Raw genomic sequence first — 21,855 nt, 5'->3', positions numbered from 1 at the left:
TGTTCACACCTGCTGCTGTGATTTACAGTTTCTTTCACTGCTTATTAAAGTGTTGGTCTTCTAAAACAGGGAGAGAAGAGTGTAAGACTGAGGGCTGCTTTTGATGCAGATGGTGCAATCTACTCTGCCCAGGAGAATTTAAAGGTGGGGTGAGAGCCCTGCTGCAGTGGGGTCTCTGTGGAGGTTGCTGCCATGCTCGGCTTGTTGCCCTTCTCAGCTCAGGCTGAGCACAGAGCTGTTTGATGGAGTAGTGAATTTTGCCATGGTGGTAGTAAATGGTCCAGGAAGCTGTGAGCTGCTGGAAGCACATCACTGGCTAATTTACACATATTATGAGGTTCCTATTTCCATCTCATCAGTAATTCCAGGCTTGGGTCATCACTTTCTTTCTTACCTTTCTCTCACTCTATTATTTTCCATAAATCATGGGCTATTTTAGTGAATCCACTAGGGAGCACAGAGAAGATAGGTAAATGGATAAGAACCACATAATTTTTTCCCCCAATCCTTTTTTCAGAACCCCCCAGAACCCCCATGATCTTAACTTAGCCAACACAACTCCATGAACAATCACAATCCCAGTTGTGATTATTAGGAAGACAAATGAACTGAGGAATTGGATTCTGTATTTAATTCTTTGTTCATTTTACACCTCTCCTAACACCTCCTTTTCCCACCTTCCATTTTCCTCAGCCAAGCTGTTAACAATTAAAAGGAATTATCTTCCCTCTGGTTTTGACTTGATTTTATTTGTGTTTATAGCAATTTAGCTAACATGCTTCACTCAGGCAGCTGCAGGGAACAGGCCTGGTTTCCACTGGGCACTGAAAGCTCACGTTTCTCTCCAACTTGTGGGTTTTCTTTTAATTGATCACTTTTGTTTTCTAAGTGACTTGTTTTTCGTGCTGGCTAAATTTGTCAGACTGACAGTTTTGGAGATTTACAGCTTCTGCAGGTGCCTGAGGCAGGTGAGGGTGTGACTGTGTGAACTCTCTCCTCCTTTTCCTAGTGATTCTCCTGCAGCTCAACCTCTGTCCCTACCAAACAGAAACTTTCCAGCACTGCCCACTTGTGCAGTGTCTGTGTGCCTTCTCCTTCAAAGCAAGATGGACCATGGGGTTGCAAGGCATCTGCTGTGAGCAGCTCTCATGGTCCACTGAGGATCTATCATCTGGAACAGTCCACAGCACAAAACACTTTTCCCAAGCATACACAATATTTGTGTTCCAGTTTGTGGAAACTGTGTTCATGCGGACTCCTGTGAAACGAAGGCTTTGATTCTCATCATCTCCTTTCCTGCTTTGTATCAATGCTAATGTTAGCCATTTCCAGAGCTGTTCTTGTGTCCAACCCATCTTTGTGAACAAATACCTGCGTTAATAGAAGACTTACTTTCTTCTTGGGTAGAATTTTCAAAGAATAAGCCTAGCTTTGTGCTGCCTTTACTTGTCACTTAAAACATCCTCCTACACCAGACATACAGTCACCCACATGTGAGTATGCAGAAGTGAGTTAAATCCTAGTGTTAACAGATGTAACTCATTGAAGGCAGTTGTAATTATTTGCTCTTAATTAGGGGTGAATTTGGCCCACAGCTATTGTGTGACAGGCTGACAGGAGGGCTGTATTCTTTAATGCTTCCTTGGTGTGCTAAGGCACTCTGGTTTTGCCCTAAGCATTTTCTTGGAGAGGTAATTTTTACTGGGAAAGCTCCAGCACCATTTCCCAGTAAAGTCAATGAGATTGCATCCATTAAAGGAGTTAAATAATTTGGTGTATTTTTATATTGCTCATTGTTGTTATGTGTGCAGACGACTTGGTGAGTTCTCTATTTTGGCCTCTTATTTTGAGTCCTTGCTGCTTTTGAGACCTGTACAGACAATTGCAAGCATAGAGAAATGTCCAGAGTATCAAGAAATGTAAGTAAGTTATTGGACAAGATGTTAGTAAGCTTCATAGTAAAGATATGGTGAGTAGTAAGATTAACTTTTCCCTTTCTTTTTTTGTCTTGACCCCACAGGTCCTGCAAGCTTCGTGAGTGCCAAACAGTGAATTATGGGCTGGGTATCCACCAGTGCATCATGAAGATTGACTTTATTTTTGCCCTCTTGAAGTTCACATGCTTTATGAATTCACTCTCTCTTCTATCTCACTGCCATCTCCGTCAATATTGTCATCACTTCTAGAAAACAAGAATTTTAGGCTTGGGCTTTGGCTCTCCCTTTCCTTCCTCCTGGAACACCAGTGTCACCTTTGTGTTCTACCAAAACAAATCACTGTAGGTTATTTTGCCCTTCAGAGAAGTGCACCATTGGAGAAGTCACTTCATGTACCCTGTACTTCTGAGATAAAAGCCTCTGGTTCCTAAGGATAATTGAGATATTTCCTTGGGAGGAGACACTTCTTCTTGGTCACTTTCCACTTACTCTCCTGTTCTCTGTCTGCTCTTCTTCTCTTCCTTTTGGATTTAAAATTTGGTGTTGACTGCTGGGGTTCTCCTCCCAGTAGTGTGGCTTCTTTTTTTCTCCTAGGGAAGAGCAGATTCTTGAAACAATGGGCTTCACTCTGCATTCTATCTACTTCACCTTGAAGGTGAGTTTGCTGCTGGGCTCCTTGCTGGGTCTCTGTTTGGGTCTGGAGTTCATGGGCATCCCCAACCAGTGGGCCCGCTACCTCCGCTGGGATGCCAGCACTAGGAGCGAACTCAGCTTCCAGTTCAAGACCAATGTCTCTGCTGGGCTGCTTCTCTATTTTGATGATGGTGGTGTCTGTGACTTCCTCTGTGTGTCCCTGGTTGATGGGCGCATCCAGCTGCAGTTCAGTGTGGACTGTGCGGAGACCACAGTTGTCACAGACAAGCAGGTAAACGACAGCAGCTGGCACTTCCTGATGGTCAGCCGCAATCACCTTCGGACGGTGCTAGTGCTGGATGGCGAAGCCAAGCCGGGTGAGGTGCGTCCACAACGCCAGTATATGAACATCGTCAGTGACCTTTTTATTGGTGGAGTCCCACTGGACATTCGTCCTGCTGCCTTGACTCTTGATGGTGTCCTGAGTGAGCCTCCATTTCAAGGATTTATCCTGGATCTTAAATACGGCAATTCTGAGCCACAGCTCCTGGGCAGTCAAGGGGTCCGGCTGGAAATGGAAGGACTTTGCTCAGAAAACCCCTGTGAAAATGGTGGCACATGCTTCCTTCTGGATGGTGAGCCACACTGTGACTGCTCAGCCACTGGATATGCTGGCAAGCTGTGTTCTGAAGGTAAGAGAATACTTCCCTGCTTCTCATTGACCTTTACACAGTCCAAAAAGTTAATGTGTTGTTTAGCAGGCCTATTCTTATTCCTGCTGATGGTTGTCAAAGGAATTCAGCTTCCACCATTCTTTTTCCAAATAGAAGTAATTAAATTCTAGTAGATAGAGAGTGTGGGCAACTGCAACAAGTGTCTTTCTGAAAGGATGCTGCATTTGTAGCATGGAGAGATTTTCATCATCATTGTCGTCATTCATTTCATCAGGAACTTATTAATAAGGGTAGGGAACATAAACTGGTAAATACAACTAAGAAGTACCTTCGGTTAGTGTTGGTAAAATAAATGGCTGGCTTTTTGCAGTAGCCCCTGAAAACTGAGTGAAGTGTCAGCAAACAGGAGCCATATATATATATATATTTATACATATCACTAACATAATTGACAGGACATTGTATACTTTTTTGTTGTTAGCTGTTGCTAGCCTGTGGAAGCCCTATACTTCCCTTCAATTACTTGCATACTAATCACTGAATGGCACCTTGATTTTTTTTTAGCATCCTTGATTAAATTGCTTAAATTGCTTTTAAAGTTGATCATAGTGTTGCAGAGGGAAGAGGGATTTGAATGTTTCCTCATTGTTTGGTACTCTATTTTTGAATTTGAGTTTGAGAGTTTTAAGTCATGCAAACCACATGATGAAGTGTATTTCAGATTTTTCCTTTGGTCTTTAGCAATGTGATGGTAATTAATTTTGTATGTGCAGGAGACTTAAGTCAACTGAAAATCCCTGTGTGAATTTGAGAATCTCATCACACATTATTTATGACATTTGACTTTAAACACCACAGCTTGAGCTTGAACTAAAGAAACCTGGACAAGTAGTGTCCAATCTCAAGGGAAAAAAAAACAACCTGAAATTTTGTCAAAATGGAAATATTTGTAATAATATATTTTCACAACTACCATTTATTCACTTCTTTTGGCAATGAAACTAGATTAACCAGAGTTTAACCTGTACAATGCGAGATGTGGTGAAAACAGTCCTTATAGTGTTGCTATCTAAGTAAAAAACCCTACAGCTCCACACTTACAGTCTGCATTTAGATGGAGAAGGAAAATATGTTTTTATGGGAAGGGAAGGTTTGGAAATAAACATAGCATCCATATGTGCATTCATTTTAAGGTGATTTTAATAATAAGAGAAAATTTGGCTTTATATATAAATAATACGGTAACAGTACATGAACCTTAGACAGGAGGTGTGAGCCTGTGAAGTGTTGAACACAGAATTCTTCCAGCTATTTGCTCTGGCCTGATTAGTCCAAAGTATTAATGAGCCAGAACTGTTGAGCCGTGAGTTACGTGGGGCTGGACAGACTTCTGGGTGTGACCAGGCAGTTCAGGAGCTGGGCAACTAGCCTGATCTTCATATGCTTATGAAGCAAACACACCTCAGGTCTAAATGCTATGGTGATAGAAGGTTGCAAGAGCCACACAGGCATTTGCACCCTGAAACACAACAATATAAGGCTCTGTCTGCTGCTGGGCTAATGGATCCATGCTCCCTGGGGAGCTGCTCAAGACATCAACAGCATATGATTTTCAGTGAACCACTAGAGAAAGTACTGTGAGCAGGAATTCCGTGTACCTGTGGGACAATTGTGAGAACTCTAACCAGGGCTCAGGGGTGGACTTTCTGCATTTCCTGGGTGGGTGGAAGAATCTGAAATACATCTTCTAATGAATCCAGGGATATTTTTGTTGTAGACACCATGGATAAAGCAGTGCTATTGTTACTGTTTGAAGCTGTGAGTCACCATTGCTGTTTGTTTCCTATAGTGATTCATCAGTTTCCAGCCCAACCTGCTGTTAAGGGTGAGCAAAGAAGTTTGTCACAATGTGCCTTCTTAAGCAAACAATTTTAACTCACTGTTAGCTGAGGTCTTTTTACTCTCAGAGAAGATGCTGTGTGGAGAACTTTTCCAGTGGATCAAATGTAGAGATTTCCACAGTCATTACCTTATTTGGTTCTTCCTGTTTTCACATATATTACTAAATGGTGTATATTTGATTTATGTTAAAATTTTATAATCAGCCTTGTTTTCTGCCTCCTTTATGCTGCAGCAGTGGTGATTTCTGTGTGTTAAATACTGCCATTGAAAAAATGTTACAGTGTCTGTGCAGATGAATGGGAAAACCGAAAGAAAGGGCTGTTTAGTAAGTAGAAACAAGCAGACAAAGAAAAGTGGCAAGAAAAAAACGGGAACCAAATTAAGTATAGCTACCTTTTTGTCTGACTTTGAAAAGCACAAGATGTTGTCTTTCAATTCTGCGAGTGTGGCAGAATCTCCACTGATAAACAGTAGGATGTGGCAGGAATGGCAGAACTGGCTACAGGCTCTTCCTGCTTGTGGCTTGATTGGTCATTAAACAACTTGTATTTTCTTTGTTTGCTTTTTTTCCCCCAAGAGACTGAGATGTTTGTTGTCAGAACTGTTCCCTTTTGTTTTGTATCTTTATCATGCCTCTGGATATATGCAGAAGTAACATGGTTATTTTATTCCCAGTCTCACTTGTGAAAAAGATTGGTCTCTCCACTGGATACCAACTCCCTTTTTTTTTTTTTTTGGGGGGGGGGCAGGGGGGAACCTTCACTCCATTACAGTATTTACTAATCTGTAGTCTATGTGCATATTTTCATTTCCTCATCAGAGTTGGGTCTTTTACTGGGAATTGATGGATCCGATCAATAACAAGTTCTGTTTGAATAGCTAAATGTAATGTGTACCTTTTTAATAATGAGTTCTCTTGACAGTGTCCAGGCCATTACTTGGCTATTGACTGATACCTATGTCTGCAGATGGTAAAACCATAGCAAACTCATTTATTTTGTGGCCAGAGATAGAAGAAGTAAATAGCGAGTGGAACCTGCTGTTTCTGTACTGTGATGGAATGAAGCTCCATTTACAGTAATACAGGCTGCTGTAACTCCAAGTGCAGTTCCAGTTATGATGGATGTCAACAGTGAACAACCAATTCATACTGAGATGAAACTGTGAGTCCTGTCCAGAATGTGTCCTCAATGTGCAAAAAAAATGTTGGCACTTCATGTGCACCCAGAGTTTGTAGGATTGTGTACATCATGGCAGTCATGTGCCCAGATGGTAGCTGAGCAGGTACAGTTTCTGTGTCTGAGTTTATACAGTGGAAGTGGAAATATGTGCACTTTGGAAAGTTTGGCTGTTTTGAATAAAAAGTGAGACTACTTCTATTGCAGTTGGAGTAAACTGGTCCCCTGAATCTGACAGCTCCCTAGGGTACAAAGGATGGCTGATTTGAGTAGCTATTAGTTTGTATGTTTCTGGGCAATGGTGGCATTAGACATGAAAGCTGAACTCAGAGGCATCTTCCCCTCTAACAAACCTCATCAGTCTCTGTGGAATCAGGCTGCTGCCAAGAGGGTTGACGTTCCTGCAGGATTTCATCATCATAGATACATTCATATTTCTGGGGAAAAAACCCAAGAAAACCCTTCCCCGTGCAAATTTTGCAAGCTGAGCTGCTGTAGAAGCCAGAAGAGGTTGTTCGTGCCTGCTCATTCAGGACCACGCTGTTAGTCTGCAAGAAATTTTCTCTTTCTCTGACACTGCTGTGTAGAGAGTGAGCTCACAAATGTGGACAGTGTGAAGGCAACACTATATGTACAAGTGTATTTTGGCCTAAATCCTCACCCTTCTTCCAAGACTCCTTCTGGACTTTCTGAGGAAAGGTGAACAGAAGATGTGCTTAGAAATGCATTAACTTTGCTTGTAGATGGAGAACCAAGACGTTGATCACCAACTTCACAAAGAACCATGCTGAAGCCTTTGTGTTGCCTGCAGGGGCTGTTTCTAAACGAAGGCTGAATACGGGCTTGATTGCGGCTCTTCCCTTGATTACAGAGCAAGATTTCCTGGGGATGCTGCCTGCTGAATGACAGAGGAGCCCATTGCTCTGTAATTATCACACTTCTAACTGCATCGGGAACAGATTTTTCTATAGCCCCTCAGCTTCGTTTAAAGTGACAAGTTAATGCAGGATTTATCCTCTTCCTACCCCTTCAGAGCAGCCCAGCCTTGGCTGTATCTGAAGGCACTGCCCAGCCTCACTTGCAGTTGCTGTATCTCCCTGCCAGCCACCCCAGTCTTCACAACACTAAAGAATAGTTTGGCACTTTGCCATGAGCCTGATGCTTGCACTTAATTTGCATATGCATTTACATACATTTTGTAATCAGAAACAAATGAACATGACCATAATATTTGCTTCCACTTGCATATTCCTTGATAGTTGAATATAAATTATTGAATTGGTTATTGAATTCACCAGCAATAAACAGTTGTAGACCCTCCATTTGGTCTTGTGCTCTGCTGTTCTAGAGGACAGCAGGCAGTTCTGGCACACCCTTTGGATAGGCCCAGATCTTCACTCCCCAGTGCAAAAATCTAGAATTGATCATCTCCAAGGTCTGTGGAGTAAATATTGCAAGGGGCAAATCTGCTGTTTTATGCCACAGCACTGGCCATTGGGCAGAAAGCTGGTAAGAACTTTGCCCATACTTCATTTTGCAGCAATTCAGTTTCCCCAATCTCTTTTGCTTGCTCATTCTTCTTGGTTTTTTTGTTGTATTAAAATGATAATCTATTTTCCAGTCTGATTGCAATTTTTTTTATGCATCACCAGATGAGCACCAGAGAAAGATGTGTTCAGGTATCAATGTTAATAAAGTGCTTTGAAACTTTGAGGTGGAGTTGAAGCACCATTTTTTATTCTTAATAATAAATATTAAAACTGAGCAGGAGCCACAGGATTTGAATTTAGATCCTTTTAGATACCCTTTCACAGTGTGGACTAAGCAAACCCTTCCCAGAGCTATCTGGATTTGTTTTGTAGACCCCTGCTTTTAAAACAGGGGAGCTGCAGGAAGATTGCAGGACCCTGTATGGTGAATGCCATTGATTCAAATAGTCTGGCTGCAGTAACATGCTGACAGCTATATTCTTGTAGTTTCCCTCTCTTGTATTATAGATGACTATGGGGCTACAATCCTTTTCTGCTGGATTGCAAGTTAGCTACACACCTTGGGTAAAAGAGATGTTAAACCCCTCAGTTAGGCAAAGCTTGGACATTTCCTCTGATAAAGTGAAGCAGATGGTGGTTGAGTACAAAGGAGGTTGCTATTTGGTGTAAGGTGGAAATGGTGAAGAGTGACAATAATTTGTGGACCCAGAGAAGAGTGAACTCAGAGGAAAAAAGCCTCAGGATGAAAATGTTCTTTTATAAAATGTTATAGAAGAGTAAACCATAGCTCATATACACTGTTTACAGTAGCTACTCCATATTGGTTCTAACTGCCTGATAGAATAAAAGAAGAGTTCTTAGCTCTTACAAAGATAATGTGATGACCAAGTTTCTGGAGGACTAAATCTAGATGGAATTTGGAAACAGCATTCTCTGTACGCCCATAGACCAATCTGCTGGCTCCTGCTCTGTCCCAAAGTGTGCACAGTCTGGATCTAAACTGGAATTTTTGGGCATTACTAAATAAAGATCAACATTAAAGTAACTCATAATAATTATGTGAAGGTGAGCAAAGTCAGAAATTTCTCTTTCCAACTTCGGGATTTCTAACTTGATTTCTGAAGAAGAGTTTTTTTCCTTTGGTTTTGCCATAAAAACAAAGGGGCAGGGGGAAGATTTGATTTATTATTACTGTACAGGCTTCTGCTGAGCTAGGCAGTTTGTCATGGAGGTCAATCAGCAGTAAATATAGCCCCAAGCAAGACAGCACATGCTATAGCACATGCACATGAAGGTGTGCAGGGCATTTGCCACAAGGTAATTTTTGTTATGTTTTGGTGAAAAATGGAGGGCAATAATCCTTCCAGATACCTTGAGGATGCTGGAAATGGTGCCACAAAACTCCAGGGAGAGAATTGGAGGAGGAGCACATCTGCCCAGTGAACTCTGTCACTACTCAAAGAAGATGAGCCTCTGCATGTCAGCATCAGCACTGAGTGCTCCCTGGTGCAGGAGAAGGTGGTAATCCATGTGATGAAATGGTAGAATGGACATCCATCCTTCGCTAACTTCTGATTTCACTTCTAATTTTAATTGTTTCTTTGCTGACCAACTTTGAACTTGCTGGACAGTAAAGTTTTTTTCTCTCTCTATAGAAAGCAAGGCAACTGCCATGTTATTGCTGTCCAGAGACAGCAATGTGACTTCTGGTATATGTGTGTGTCTCTTGCACAATCCTTCATTGCAGACAGTTCACTGCCATTGTAAGCTCATGCTGCAGAGTAAAGCAGTTGCCCTTCTTCAATCTGTAAACAGGTCCAGGAGCTGACAACTGTGTGCAGAACAGCCCAGGGGCTGACAGGAGTAGATGTTGGGGGCGGGATGGGGGGGGGGGTGGGGGGTAGGAAGGACTCTGGATGGCAGAATCTACTTGAAGCAGAACTCATTTGTATTTGAATGTTTGCTCTGAAATGGGCCTGAGCCCTGAGTACACTGGATTCACATTCTGTGCTACTGACACCTTTGCCAGTTATGCTGTGTCAGCTCTCCAAGCCCTGCCTGCATGTACATTTGTTCACCTCATTATTCTGAAAAGAGACCAAGGTATAACATATAAAGGAAGTGGAGCAGGGCAGCAGAACTTGAATGGTCTGGTCATAAGAGTGTTAGCACATAAGAGGCTGATTTTAATTTCTGCTACAGTCTTTCTGTATCCCTGGAGTGATTTGCTGGCAGACTGAAGGACTCAAGACTGAATCAATTGACCTTTCTTTGCAGAGGATATGTACCTGGTTACCCCCTGTGTCTCAGTTTCTATATCTGAAATATGTAGCCAGTGGGGCTTCCTATACTCCAGGTGTTAAGAATCCCATATGCTTCTGTATGACAATGATAGAGACATATACATATCTTAGCATGACAAGTAAATTATGATAATGCATGAACACCCAGTAGAATGACTTCATTTGATAGTCAGTTTTTTAGCTAGGACATGCAATTAGAAATTAAGGTGGTTTTCTTTGTTAAGTGGCCATCTTTGAAGAGTGCTCCTCATCTTTCTTTTCAACAGAAATCTCCCAGTTTTCTGCTACTCTGTGCAATGTCACACTGTGAGTAGGCAGACCCTTCCCAGGCCAGGCTGCAGTTGTGCTGGTAAAGACAGAGGCTGAGCAGCAGTGTAGCCTCTTCCCTGTTGGTGACATGGAGCAGATGCTGCACTGCAGGGTGCTGATACAAGCAATAGGAGAAAGAGAGCTTTTTTTTTTTTTCTATCTGACCCATGTGCTCCACTGACCTCCCCCAAATGTCCTCTGCTGTGAACCTCAGATGCTGATCAGATGCTTTTCCTTGTACTGTGGCTCACCTCTGCCTACCTGTCTGCATTGGCTCTCTCCCTGCTGGGGCTGCTGGTTTCAGCCTGCTCCTTTCACCCTCCATACTCAAGACTTGCCTCCACCTTGTGCTGTCAGGGGAAGCAAAAAGAGCATAAAAGGCTACCCAAGCAGAATGACATAGTTTGCCCTTCCTCTGTTCCTCTATGCCCAAAATGCAGGATAGCAAAGAAAGCCCATTGGATTGTTTCTGAGTGTTTAATTAGCATGAAGGTGGCAAGTGTTTTTTGGTTCTAAGGCACTGAAAGGGTGCATAAAAACCTTGCTTTTCCTGTTAACTCTCATCAAACCTCTGACTGCTTATTAGATAAAACAGGTGTATTTGTCTGCAGATTGCAATGTAAGACAAGGAGGAAAGGTACACTTGACTCTCAGGATTTTGCTCTCAGGTGTGATTTTCCTCCTCTTACTCATGGAATTTGACTAGTTAAGTAACCTGAATGAGTATAATGGATTTGGTTTGGCTCTGAGTATTTGGCAAGAGACTTCTATAAAAAAAGAAAGAAGCAATTCCTTAGTAGATGTAGGAATTTGAGATGTAGGTTAAACCCAGGCTTCAATCTCTAATAGTGCTGGCAGGCTCCATAGTTTGCTTGGCTGCTGCATTTATTCAGAAGCCTTTCATGGCCTCTGTAGTCTCTTGGGTGGATTTTCATTTCTTTGTGGTTTGTTGCCTTAGTACTTGAGAAAAATGACACTGTCTGAGATTTCAGAACCTCTGGTGTGTCTCCACAGGCATGTGTTTGATTTTCTGGTTATTCCTGCTGCATCCATATTGCAAGTCTGGCTTTCAGGGTTGGAGAGTCTCTCAATACCTTTCTCCTCAAGGTAATGTATGAGAAATCCTTGGAACTAAAGGCATGTTCCTCTACTGTGGCTGATCAGGAACAAGAGTTGGGAAATGGCTAGCCATGAAGAGAGTGGTTAGTGTTGTGATCTGCAAATTTCATAGCTCAGTTGTATTTGCAGCTGACTTCCTTAAGCTTCTTTCTGTATGTGGTTGAAATTTCTTATATTCCCCAAAGACTTCTTTTAAATGGGGAAGAAGTGTGTGGAATCATTCCTTAATAAAATGCTGATTAAAAAAATAAAAGAAAAAAAGAAAAAGGTGAAGTTTGTGAAGGTGACAGGTGATTAAATTTCTTGTCTAGGACTGCCTAAAAGAAAAAGCTCGTAAAGTAACGAATTTCTGTATTTTCACTTCTGTCTTTTGCCTTTTGCTCTGTGGCTTTTCTGAGACCTGCTCTGGGACTTGGTGTGATAGGAGGCGGGAGGCTGTGCAAAGGAACTACCCTGTGTGATGTCTACCAGACCTCTGGTGTAATGGGAGATCTGTGTAGGTCCTTGTAATTTGCATAGCTTTGACTTCAAGGAAGATAACAGGAGATCAGTGAATATGAAAGATTATGGATGGATATATTGCCATTGTGAAGCAGTAGCATTGCTATATCCCTTGGGATAACCAGAGGTAGATGTATGTTTCTATTAGTGTCAAAGATGGGGCAAAACTCATACAGGCATATCTAGCTGAAAATTTGGCAGATGAGGTACTGTGTGATCCCAGAGCTTGAAATATGATGATATTGTTATGACTATAAGTTTATTATTGTGTAGAGGACCTATTGAGTAAACATAGGATGCTGCAGAAAATGGCCAAGTCCTCTTTCTTCCATGTTCCTCTAGTGGGCCCTGTGTTGTTGAAGATGTGACTTTTTTTTCTTCACTGAAAAATAAAAGTAGGGCTCAAGTGATCAATTTGTAATTTCGTTTGCTGGCTGCCTCCTCCTAAATTTTCTTTTCCTTCATTACTTAAGCTGAAATGCTCAGTTGTGTCTCAACTGCAGCAATGAACACATCTACAACAAATTCCAAAGCCTGTTGGTTTTGAACAGACATGAGGCCTATATACCTATACAAATTATCTCTACTTTGCATATGACACAGAAATGTATCTTTAAGGCAGTCTGGTGTTTCCCTGCCCTATGGTGTGGCATGTCTGAATGAAAGACATGTGAAGTTGCATTTTGACCACCTAAGACACATCAGAATCAGACAGACTGGAAATGTTTTCCTTGTGAAAAATGGTGGTTTCATTCAGATCAAAATATTTAGAACAAAAACACCAACTGATTTGGATGACAATCTGCAGAAAAAAGCAATGTGTTTTTAATTTGTAGAATTTCTGAATCCTGACTTTTTAAAAAAATGTACTCTATAACTATTACATGTAACAATGTAGCTTATTTTAAATTTTACCAACATGATTACCCCAAATATGGATCTACTACTGATGAACTGCAATATACCCCAAAAATGTTGATATGTTTTAAGGAAGGGGCATGTACTCCCATAGTGACCAAGTGGAACTAATGGAAACTCATGGATTCAACCCCACCATGCTCCCGTGGGAACTGCCAGGTTCAGAAGAGCAGGCAAAAGGAGACCTAAGAATAGCTTACACTTAACCAGAGAGGAGAACAGATTTCCAGCTTGCAGACAGCAAGTGGAGCCTAGAGCACAAATACAGCAGTGACCAGATTGGTGCCCTTTGAAGCCTCCCAGGAGAGAAGAGTGGTATGAAGCACTGTTATCCTTTCAGTTTGTTGGAAGTGACAGCTCCATAGGTACTGTTGTCTGTCAAGAGCTTCACTAAAAGAAAGGCTTGAGGAATAATTATGAGTGGATAGGACTCGACTGGGCTCTTTCCCATTTGACTTCTAATATGTATCATTGAATAGTGCAGTCTCTCAACAGTGGCAGTGAAGGCAGCAAGGCTGAGTATGTTAATGAAGCACCACAGCTGCTGATTTGAGAGGCTGAGATTGTCAGCAGTTTGTTTTTTAGCTTTTTAGTGTGTTGGTTGAACCTAAGTAGTTTACAGTGTAGCCAGACCTGAGGACTGGGCAGCAGGCATTCCCAAAGAAGAGCACAATAAATACCTCTCTGTGCAAGAAATGCTCTTTGAAATGCAGCCAGCCCAAGCTGAAATTTGGGCTGGATAAGCAAAGCTCTGCCTATGAAAATCACTTGGGATCTGCACCAGTATGGCATGACAGTCATTCTTAAGCTCTGGGATGTTTTCCCTGTCATTTCTGCTGCCAGTGTGGTGACTCCCAGTTTGCCCGAGGCAAGAGATAGCTAAACTGAAGTACTAAGTAACAGATCCTCTATCCCGGGAGAACAATTGGCTGTGATTTCAGAACTCATTTGTCAGTGGTGTTTAATTATAGCCTTGCTACCACTTACAGTGGAGGTCACTGCTGTATTGTAGGTCTGTTTAGTGCTCCCTCTGGTCTTAAAAATCTATGAATCTATATCACGCTCTTTTGAGGCATTTGTAACAGTCTCCACTAGTTTTCTTCCAGAGCTGAAATTGCTTAAGTTTCCTCCTAGTTAATTGACAAAATGTTGTTGTTGGAAAGCTGACTAAAACAATTTAAACCCCTTTTCAGGTCTGGGAGTGAAACAAAATGTAGGTTACATCCTCTTTAGTTTCTATCCTTACAGTTGCTCAGCTGTTTTCTCCTTGTGCACAGCTCTGCTGCAGTATGGGTAGGTGAATTATTTTAACTTCAAGGTACTGCGTCATCAATGAGCTATTCTGTAGTGAAAATATCAAATGTAAGGATCATTGTATAGAATGTTTTCTTGTACATCTGGTCCTGTAAATAGTACTCAAAATTAACTGCATACACCCAGTATTCTTTATTCAAGCAAAGCTTTCATTCATCAAATGGAAGATGTCCTTAACTAAGAACTGAACACAAATCTACTTAGATTTGTTGATCTTGTCAAGTTACTTTTAAGTCCCATTTTGAAAAGTGATTTAGGCACCTTGAAGCCTTGTGAATGATCTGGAATTCAAAATAGCAGTTTTGATAATTTTAACTTCATATTGTATTTATTTCTGTTCTTTTTCACTTCTAAAGATTTGGCCCAAAGAGCACATTCTTCTATGAGATTATTTCCTTGCCTGTGTTTGTCTTTCATAATTTTAATGATCTGATACTGAATTGAAACCAAGACAAATCAAATGTTCTTCTTTTAAAACTGGGTAAAGAAGGAAAATTAATTTCAAAAATAGTGCTTAAATGTGATCTTAAAGTTGTGAATTTCAGAATTAAATTATAGTACCTGCTACAATCAAAATGCCACATGGCATCCATTCAAATGTGCTTCAGGCATCCTGCACTTGAATTGTGTGCAAGGCAGGAAAATAAAAGAGCTAAAATGCTGTCAGGTTAATAATAAATTGTGCATGCATGTGGCACATTTCATCAGACTATTCCTAAACATCTCACAACTACTAATAAATCAGTCAGCCTTCACATCACTCTACTGCACTGTGGAATGCACGCTATCTCCATTTTACTGATGGCAAAACTGAGAGACAAACAGAATGAGAATTATTGAAGGGTATCAAGTCCAGAAGCTGCCTGAGGTGAAATTGGAATCCAGAATGCTAAGTCCTAAGTATTAAACAGTGTAGTAGTTTATCTAGTTTTATCCAAGTGTGCTAGAAAACCCACAAAAAGCTGTGGTATATGTTGAGTGTGAAGAAAAAACCAGAGCATTGGATTTTAAGGATTCTTGTAAAATTTTAGTTGAAATTCAAAGAATTTCAACTCTCTTTTTATTCTTTTTGGTGGATTGGATTGTCCATAACCAAGAAGTTCTGCCTTTGGGGCTGTTGTCTCATAACTTTGCTTGCTGAAACCACCTTGAACCTTGTTCTGTACCTCGTGACAGTAGGCAGCACTGCTTGGGCTATGCTTTATGGATTACCCTGTTTAGTGCTTTTTTTGAGTTAATAATGAGGAAAAATAGACTTGTAGCAATAAAAGTTATAGCTGGTTTTGTCTGTCTGTGGTTTATGTGTGCTCTGATACAACTTTTCAAGACAGGATTCAGTTCCTCTAAATCTTTCCAGTAGAGAAAGGTTTATGATTTCACTTAAAATACCAAAATGTAAGACTAATTTCACATACTTGAATACTTGACTGAACATACCCTTGGATGGAAGGCAATAGGAGAAAGTGTGGTTTTACATTTCCCCTCCCTTCTGAATTTCTTCAAACCTGCAAGGGTTAGGCTCTCATGTAACCTTCTGTTTCTGTCCAGTTTTCATTGACCGTAGAAACAGTAAGTTTTACTGGAAACTTTGTTCCAGAGTGGAGTGGCTCCAATGAACCACTGAAAGCAGGAATCTGCTGGGCTGAACTTCCAGCTGAGTAGAGCAGATTGAATAGAAGGTTGCTCATATGTGATGAAGAGAGGAGTTTTCAATTTGAGTTTTTTGTCTTGTTGGTTATTTTCATAGACTCATTTAGGTTGGAAAAGACATCTACGATCATCAAGTCCAACCATTTACCTACCACTAAGTGCTACATCTACACATTTTTTTAAATACCTCGAGTGATGGTCACTCAACCACTTTCCTGGGCAGCCTGTTTCAGTGCCTGGCAACCCTTTCTGTAAAGAAATTTTTCCTGATAGCCAACCTGAACATCCCTTGGCACAGCCTGAGACGTTGTCCTCTCATCCTATCAACTGTTACTTGAGAGAAGGGACCAATTCTCCCCAAGGCCAAATCTACTTTCAGGTAGTAGTAGAGAGGGATAAGGTCTCACCTGAGCTTCCTCTTCCACAGGCTTTTTCTCTTCCCCAGCTCCCTCAGCTGTTTCTCCAAAGACTTACTCTCCAGGCCCTTCACCAGCTCTGTTCCCTGGACACGCTCCAGCGTGTCATTGTTGTAGTGAGTGTCCCAGACCTGAACACAGGACTCCAGTTGTGGCCTCAACAGTGTTGAGTACAGGGGGACAATCACTGCCCTGCTCCTGCTGGCCACGCTATTGCTAATAGAGGCTGGGACACTACTGACCTTCTTGGCCACCTGGGCACACGCTGGCTCATGTTCAGCTGCTGTTGACCAGCACCCCCAGGCCCTTTTCCTCTGGGCTGCTTTCCAGTCACTCTTCCCCCAGCCTGCAGTGATGAATGGGGTTGTTGTGATGCAGATGCAGGTCCTTACACTTGGCCTTGTTGAACCTTATACCGTTGGCCTAAGCCCATCAATCCATTCTGTCCAGATTCCCCTCTAGTTCCTTTCTGCCCTCCAGCAGATCAACACTCCCACTGAAATTGGTGGCTTCTGCAAAGTAAGGCTGTACTTGATCCCCTTATCCAGATCGTTGATAAAGATACTTAATGCAACTGGTCCCAACACAGTTTGGTGAACCCCACTTGTCACCAGCCATCAACTGGATATAACTCCATTCACCCCTACTCTTGGGGCTTGGCCATCCAGTTTTTTACCCAGCAAAGGGTACACCTGTCCAAGACATGAGCAGAGAGAAAGTCCCACTGAAAAACGGATTCCTGAAAAGACCTTTTCTTTTATTATCTTTACTTGTTTTGAGCAGCTTAAATTTTTTTAAGATTTATTTTCTCTGTTTGTTGCCCAAAAATCTCTTATTTAGATACTAAAAAGGGTTTCAGTATGCCCCATTTCTAATGTTGCCCTTGAAAATTAAGTTGCCTTGCAAAGAACTGTTACCCAAGTGAGCAGCAACTTCAGCCTGGAATGAAGATGGTGGCTGATGGGGCATGATGACATTGTGCTTATACTGGAAACAATAACATAATGAGAAAACATGACTAGGTGCTCTTTAGCCCAAAAGTGCTCTCTTATTTTCTGTGTAATTGTGATAAACTGCATTTAACCGTGCTGTCCTCCAGCAGATATCTATTTTACTGCATAGCATACAGGAATATGAGTAGGACTCTTCTATTCAGGGTAACTAACAGTTCTGACTGGTATTTATTATGGAAGCTGTTTAAATTAAATTATTTGAAGCAGTAAGCATGTATGAATTATTTTAGTGCAGTGCACAACAAATTAATTGTTGGTGCTGTGAAGAACCACATCAGTAGAATTCCTTTATATCTGTAATAAAACTCATCATAAGAACTAGGCCAGAAGGGAACAGATCTAAACAAACAGGCAATCCCAAGATCAGGAGTGACATTTGTTGGTAGTGCTGTCAAACTGGATTCCAAGATATTCACACAAAAATGAGTGGCCACTCCAGACTCAGATGTATTTGTACAGCTATTATCTCCATGATGGATGCTTGGAAAGTGATATGCAGACCTGTGACTACGTGGATCTTTTTCTTAAATCTTTCTGGCAGTCTTTTCTAAGCCAAATCACACCTAAACGTCAACACTCCAGCTGTTCCTTTCTCAGAGCAGAAGTATGAGCTGATTTTTTTGTATGGGCAGCTTATGTTTCTGCTGCTTTTCACAGCTTTTCCTCCAGCCTAATTGTCCCATCCAGGCTTGCCCCTGGCTCTTTTTGCCTTATTACTGTAATAGAAGGAAGGAAGGAAGGAATAAGTGCTCTGACTTTGGCATTGATCATTGTTCTTCTTGCCCCCAACCCTAACATGGTAGATGGAGGAGGCTGCATTCAGGGAGAGGAGGTGCAGTGGGAGAGATGACAGATGATATGAGGAGAAAGCAGAACTGTCAAGATGATCATGGCTATCAGGGGAAGAGCCTCCATGTTGCGACTGGCCAGGCAGGCTTTTGCATACTGGCACTGGGAGGCAAAGTTGTCTTTCTGAGGCAAAGCTAAGGGAGGCTGGGGGTTGGGAGTTGCAACTGGAGAAAAAGAGAGCGAGTCAGCAAGGGAAAACCCAGTCCTGCTGTGTGATTGTAGCAGAAAAGCTGTCCAAGCATGGAAAACTGATCAGCTTTCAAGACACTCAGTTGGAAGGAAAAGCTGCACTTTCATGTTTGCATTCTAGTATTTGTCCTCAGCTAGGCCAAATGTCCACATCTTCGAGGATCTCTTCCATGAACATAATTTAAATCTCCCTCCTTTTGACATCTGATTCCCTTGCTGGAATTTGCCACCTGATACTAGATACACACTCTTCACACTTTCCTAGCCCTTGTCAAATGTGTGCCAAGACTCTTGACAAATAAAAGGAGAATGTAGTGATGCATGAGTCTTATTTTTCCTACAACAGTCTTTTTTTTTTTTCTCATTCCTCTGCTCTTGGCTTTGAGGAATGAAGTTTTCTAGGTCTTCAGATGCCAGTATGGATCCTATTTGGTCTACACATTCCTCATAAATGAAATTAGAAGAGATGTAGAAACTTTGGGTCTCCCTTTCCTTTAATAGGATGGTGTGGTGGCTGAGTCTTTTAATAAAGGTGGTGTGACCTTTTTTCATTTCCCTCCGGGCCTTAGGTCAGAGAGCTAGATAATGGAACATTGCTAATGCACTGAAACTAAACTAATTTCTGACAAAATAGTCTTCTCTCTTATCTCCTAGACCATCTGTCTGAACTGACTTCTCCCAACCCCTCTGGATTCAAAGCTCAGCCAGTTTTAAGAGTTGTGTATTTTCCAGGGTTAATCATTATAGGGGATGAACACAACAGGCTTCTCTTTTGTGTGTGGGAATTTCAGAAAAGAGCAGATGCCCGACTTGTCATTCTCCACAAAACTGTAAATTGCAAGATACGAGGTAAAAGCTCCATCTGCTGGAGCAGTTTTTGAAGGTCCTGTTGGAGACAAGCTTTGGCCTCCTGCTCCCAAATGAGGTGGCTTCATTCAGTGCCTACTGTAGCAGACAGGAAAGCAAAGACTGATGTGGAAACTATAGGAGGCAGAAAACAGCCAGGGTTAATGTCACTCATGGGCTGACACAGCAGCACCAAGACTGTCTTGACCATCGTTGGTAGTAGAGCCAAGTCCTGTATTTTCTAAGGTGATTGCAAAGGTCCTGCCTCAGACCTTGACATAAATAGCCTTAAGCTGGCAGTATCCAGCAAACCAATGATACTCTATATGCCATGAGACTGTGCACTGCTGAGTGATCTGAAGTCAGTAAGAAGGTGGTCATTGCATTTGAGACAATGGAAAATGTCTTTCCACACTGGTATAGAGAAAGACTGTGAAGAGTAAAACCTAGTGAAAAAGCACTACTAATGCTCACTTGAGGCTTCATAGCTGTAACTAAGAGCAGGACTGAATGTTCTGAAATATTGGAAGGCCCAAGTTGTCTTTTCTAGGGTTTTGCATTTTATCATTGAATCGCAGTGAATGCAGTTCTTAGGTCAATAGTTTTACTTCCCAACCTGAAGTTCAGTGAGATTTTGGTGGATAATACAGCCCACACACATTATACACTTGCAAATTTTCAGTGGTGATTAGGAATATTTCCAGAGTTTAGTGAATAAATCTTTGGAAATAGACTCAGGCTCTTTTGTAAATTCAATATGGCTGTAGCTACTTGATGAGTTTAATCTTTTCTATCTTTTTCCCCATTCTTTTTCAGGGTGTCACTCCTAAGAAAGCTTGCCCCAACAGAAGTGGGTGTTGCTTTCTTTGTGAGTCATTCAAGAGACTATGTAGGAGTGAAGAAGTGGCTTTTGCTCATGCTCCATTATGCCAAATAATAAGGGAGGTTGTTTCCCTCTTCTGGGTCTGAACAAACCCAGCAGATACATATGTACTGTCTTCTGTCTGAGGTATGGAGTAGTGAAGTGGGTTTTTATTCTCTGACCTCACCAAGCTTAAGACTGGCTCAAGGCTCAAGGCAGTTCTTTTGTACCATTGCCCAGGCTGTAGGGTATACCTTGGAGCAATCCTGTTGACCTCAGTGCTCCTCATATAAGGCCTATTTTTTTTTTTTTTTTTTTTTTTTTTACCACCTTACTCTTCATGTTACTCTAAAGGGTTCAGCATGTGGAGTAGAAGAGTGATCCACTTCCCTGGTAGGTAGAAGATAAAACAGTTTCTCTCACTCTTAACAAGCAACTAAGTTCATGGGCATTATGGGTGATAGGCAATATCCTCCTCTTGGATAGCGTCTTTTTTCTTTAGGGTTTAAATTTTATTATGCTGGTGAGAAGGAATTGGTGCTTCTCAAATGATGGTGTACAGAACTGATGCTATTTTTTAGAATTCACTTCTGGCCTTCTAGAACATGACCAAGGTCAATATATTCTGTCTAGGCACCATAAACCAGTGGGATTGCATGCTTTTACCTAAAAGTCTTATGGCTAACCCTGGAGAAAAAGAATATTCCTTAATGTGCTCATTGCAGTGCAAATGGTCTGCTATTCTATGGGCAATAGGAACAGGGCAATAGCACTTTAAGGCACAGATAGTTGCTTGAGCTATCTGAAGTGGTGAGCAGTGTGAGGAAGGAGATGGAGCTACAGTAATATCCTGGATTAGAAAGTAGTCAGCACTGGTCTACACAGTGTTTCTGTTTCTTTTATAGGCTTCTGTTGTGGCCTGGCTGATAAGCAAGGTGTCTATAAAATGCTACATGATATAAACAACCAAGAAGATGCACTCAATTGTTCTCTCTGGAAAATCATCAGTATCTAGATCAAATATTAATCCTGTTACTCTATACCTCCAAGCTGGCAAGCTTCCTCACCAGACTTTTGATACCCAGCATCTGGTGGCTGCTGAAAAAAGTCCTTATAAATCTCCTTTTGTACATTTTGCTAATACAAGTATTCCATGACTGACCTGTTACAAGGGAAGATACCAAGAGCTTCATCCACTTCTTTATGTATTGCCTGTGCCAGGTTTCTATTGCCCTAATTTTGCAACTGTGTAGTTTTCTACATAGTTTTTTCATACTTCCCTATGTATGCTGCCTAATATCCAGGGTTAGGTGGTACAAGGCAATGATTTGCCCGATCATCTTTTACCAAATGACAGTGTTTGGATTCTCATACTGGTCCAGATGTCTAAATGCCCTCCACTCCTCCTTCCCTCTTCCATTTTATATGAATGTGTACCAGATTTTATTATCTCTCTTTAAATGTATGTCCTGTTTTTCATATCCAGGCTCACTTCACCAGCTGTTGCAAGGTCTTCCATGTTTGAATACAGTAAAAACCTGATTAGTTAAAGTCCTGAGCAATTTGGTCTACTTTGACCTAGGGGAATTGGGCAGTCAGAATAGATGGTCATGAGTGTTCTTTCAAACCTCAACTACTTTGTAATTCTGTGAACTCAAAAGCCCATGTTAGTACCTGTTTCTACATCATGTTGTGAGGTGACAATACAGAATAATCAAATTTTAAACCTTGTTATTTCTTTGAAAACCCAGT

General features: G+C 41.5%; 1 protein-coding gene across 7 annotated transcripts in view; it reads left to right on the top strand.

Moving 5' to 3' along the window:
* The window catches only part of NRXN3 (neurexin 3), a 963,379-nt gene that overhangs the window by 50,618 nt on the left and 890,906 nt on the right, over positions 1–21,855 (top strand). For all 7 annotated transcript variants that reach the window (XM_021542850.3, XM_021542849.3, XM_077784015.1 and 4 more), the window contains exon 2: positions 2,021–3,262. In XM_021542850.3, coding sequence (XP_021398525.1) covers positions 2,554–3,262 — 709 coding nt within the window. In that variant the 5' untranslated portion in view covers positions 2,021–2,553. The remainder of the gene's footprint in view (positions 1–2,020; positions 3,263–21,855) is intronic.

Source organism: Lonchura striata, chromosome 6, assembly GCF_046129695.1.
Source record: "Lonchura striata isolate bLonStr1 chromosome 6, bLonStr1.mat, whole genome shotgun sequence".
In the NCBI taxonomy this organism is placed as follows: domain Eukaryota; kingdom Metazoa; phylum Chordata; class Aves; order Passeriformes; family Estrildidae; genus Lonchura; species Lonchura striata.
The sequence above is the reverse complement of the archived record's forward strand: the minus strand, read 5'-3'. Positions and strand labels throughout refer to the sequence as shown.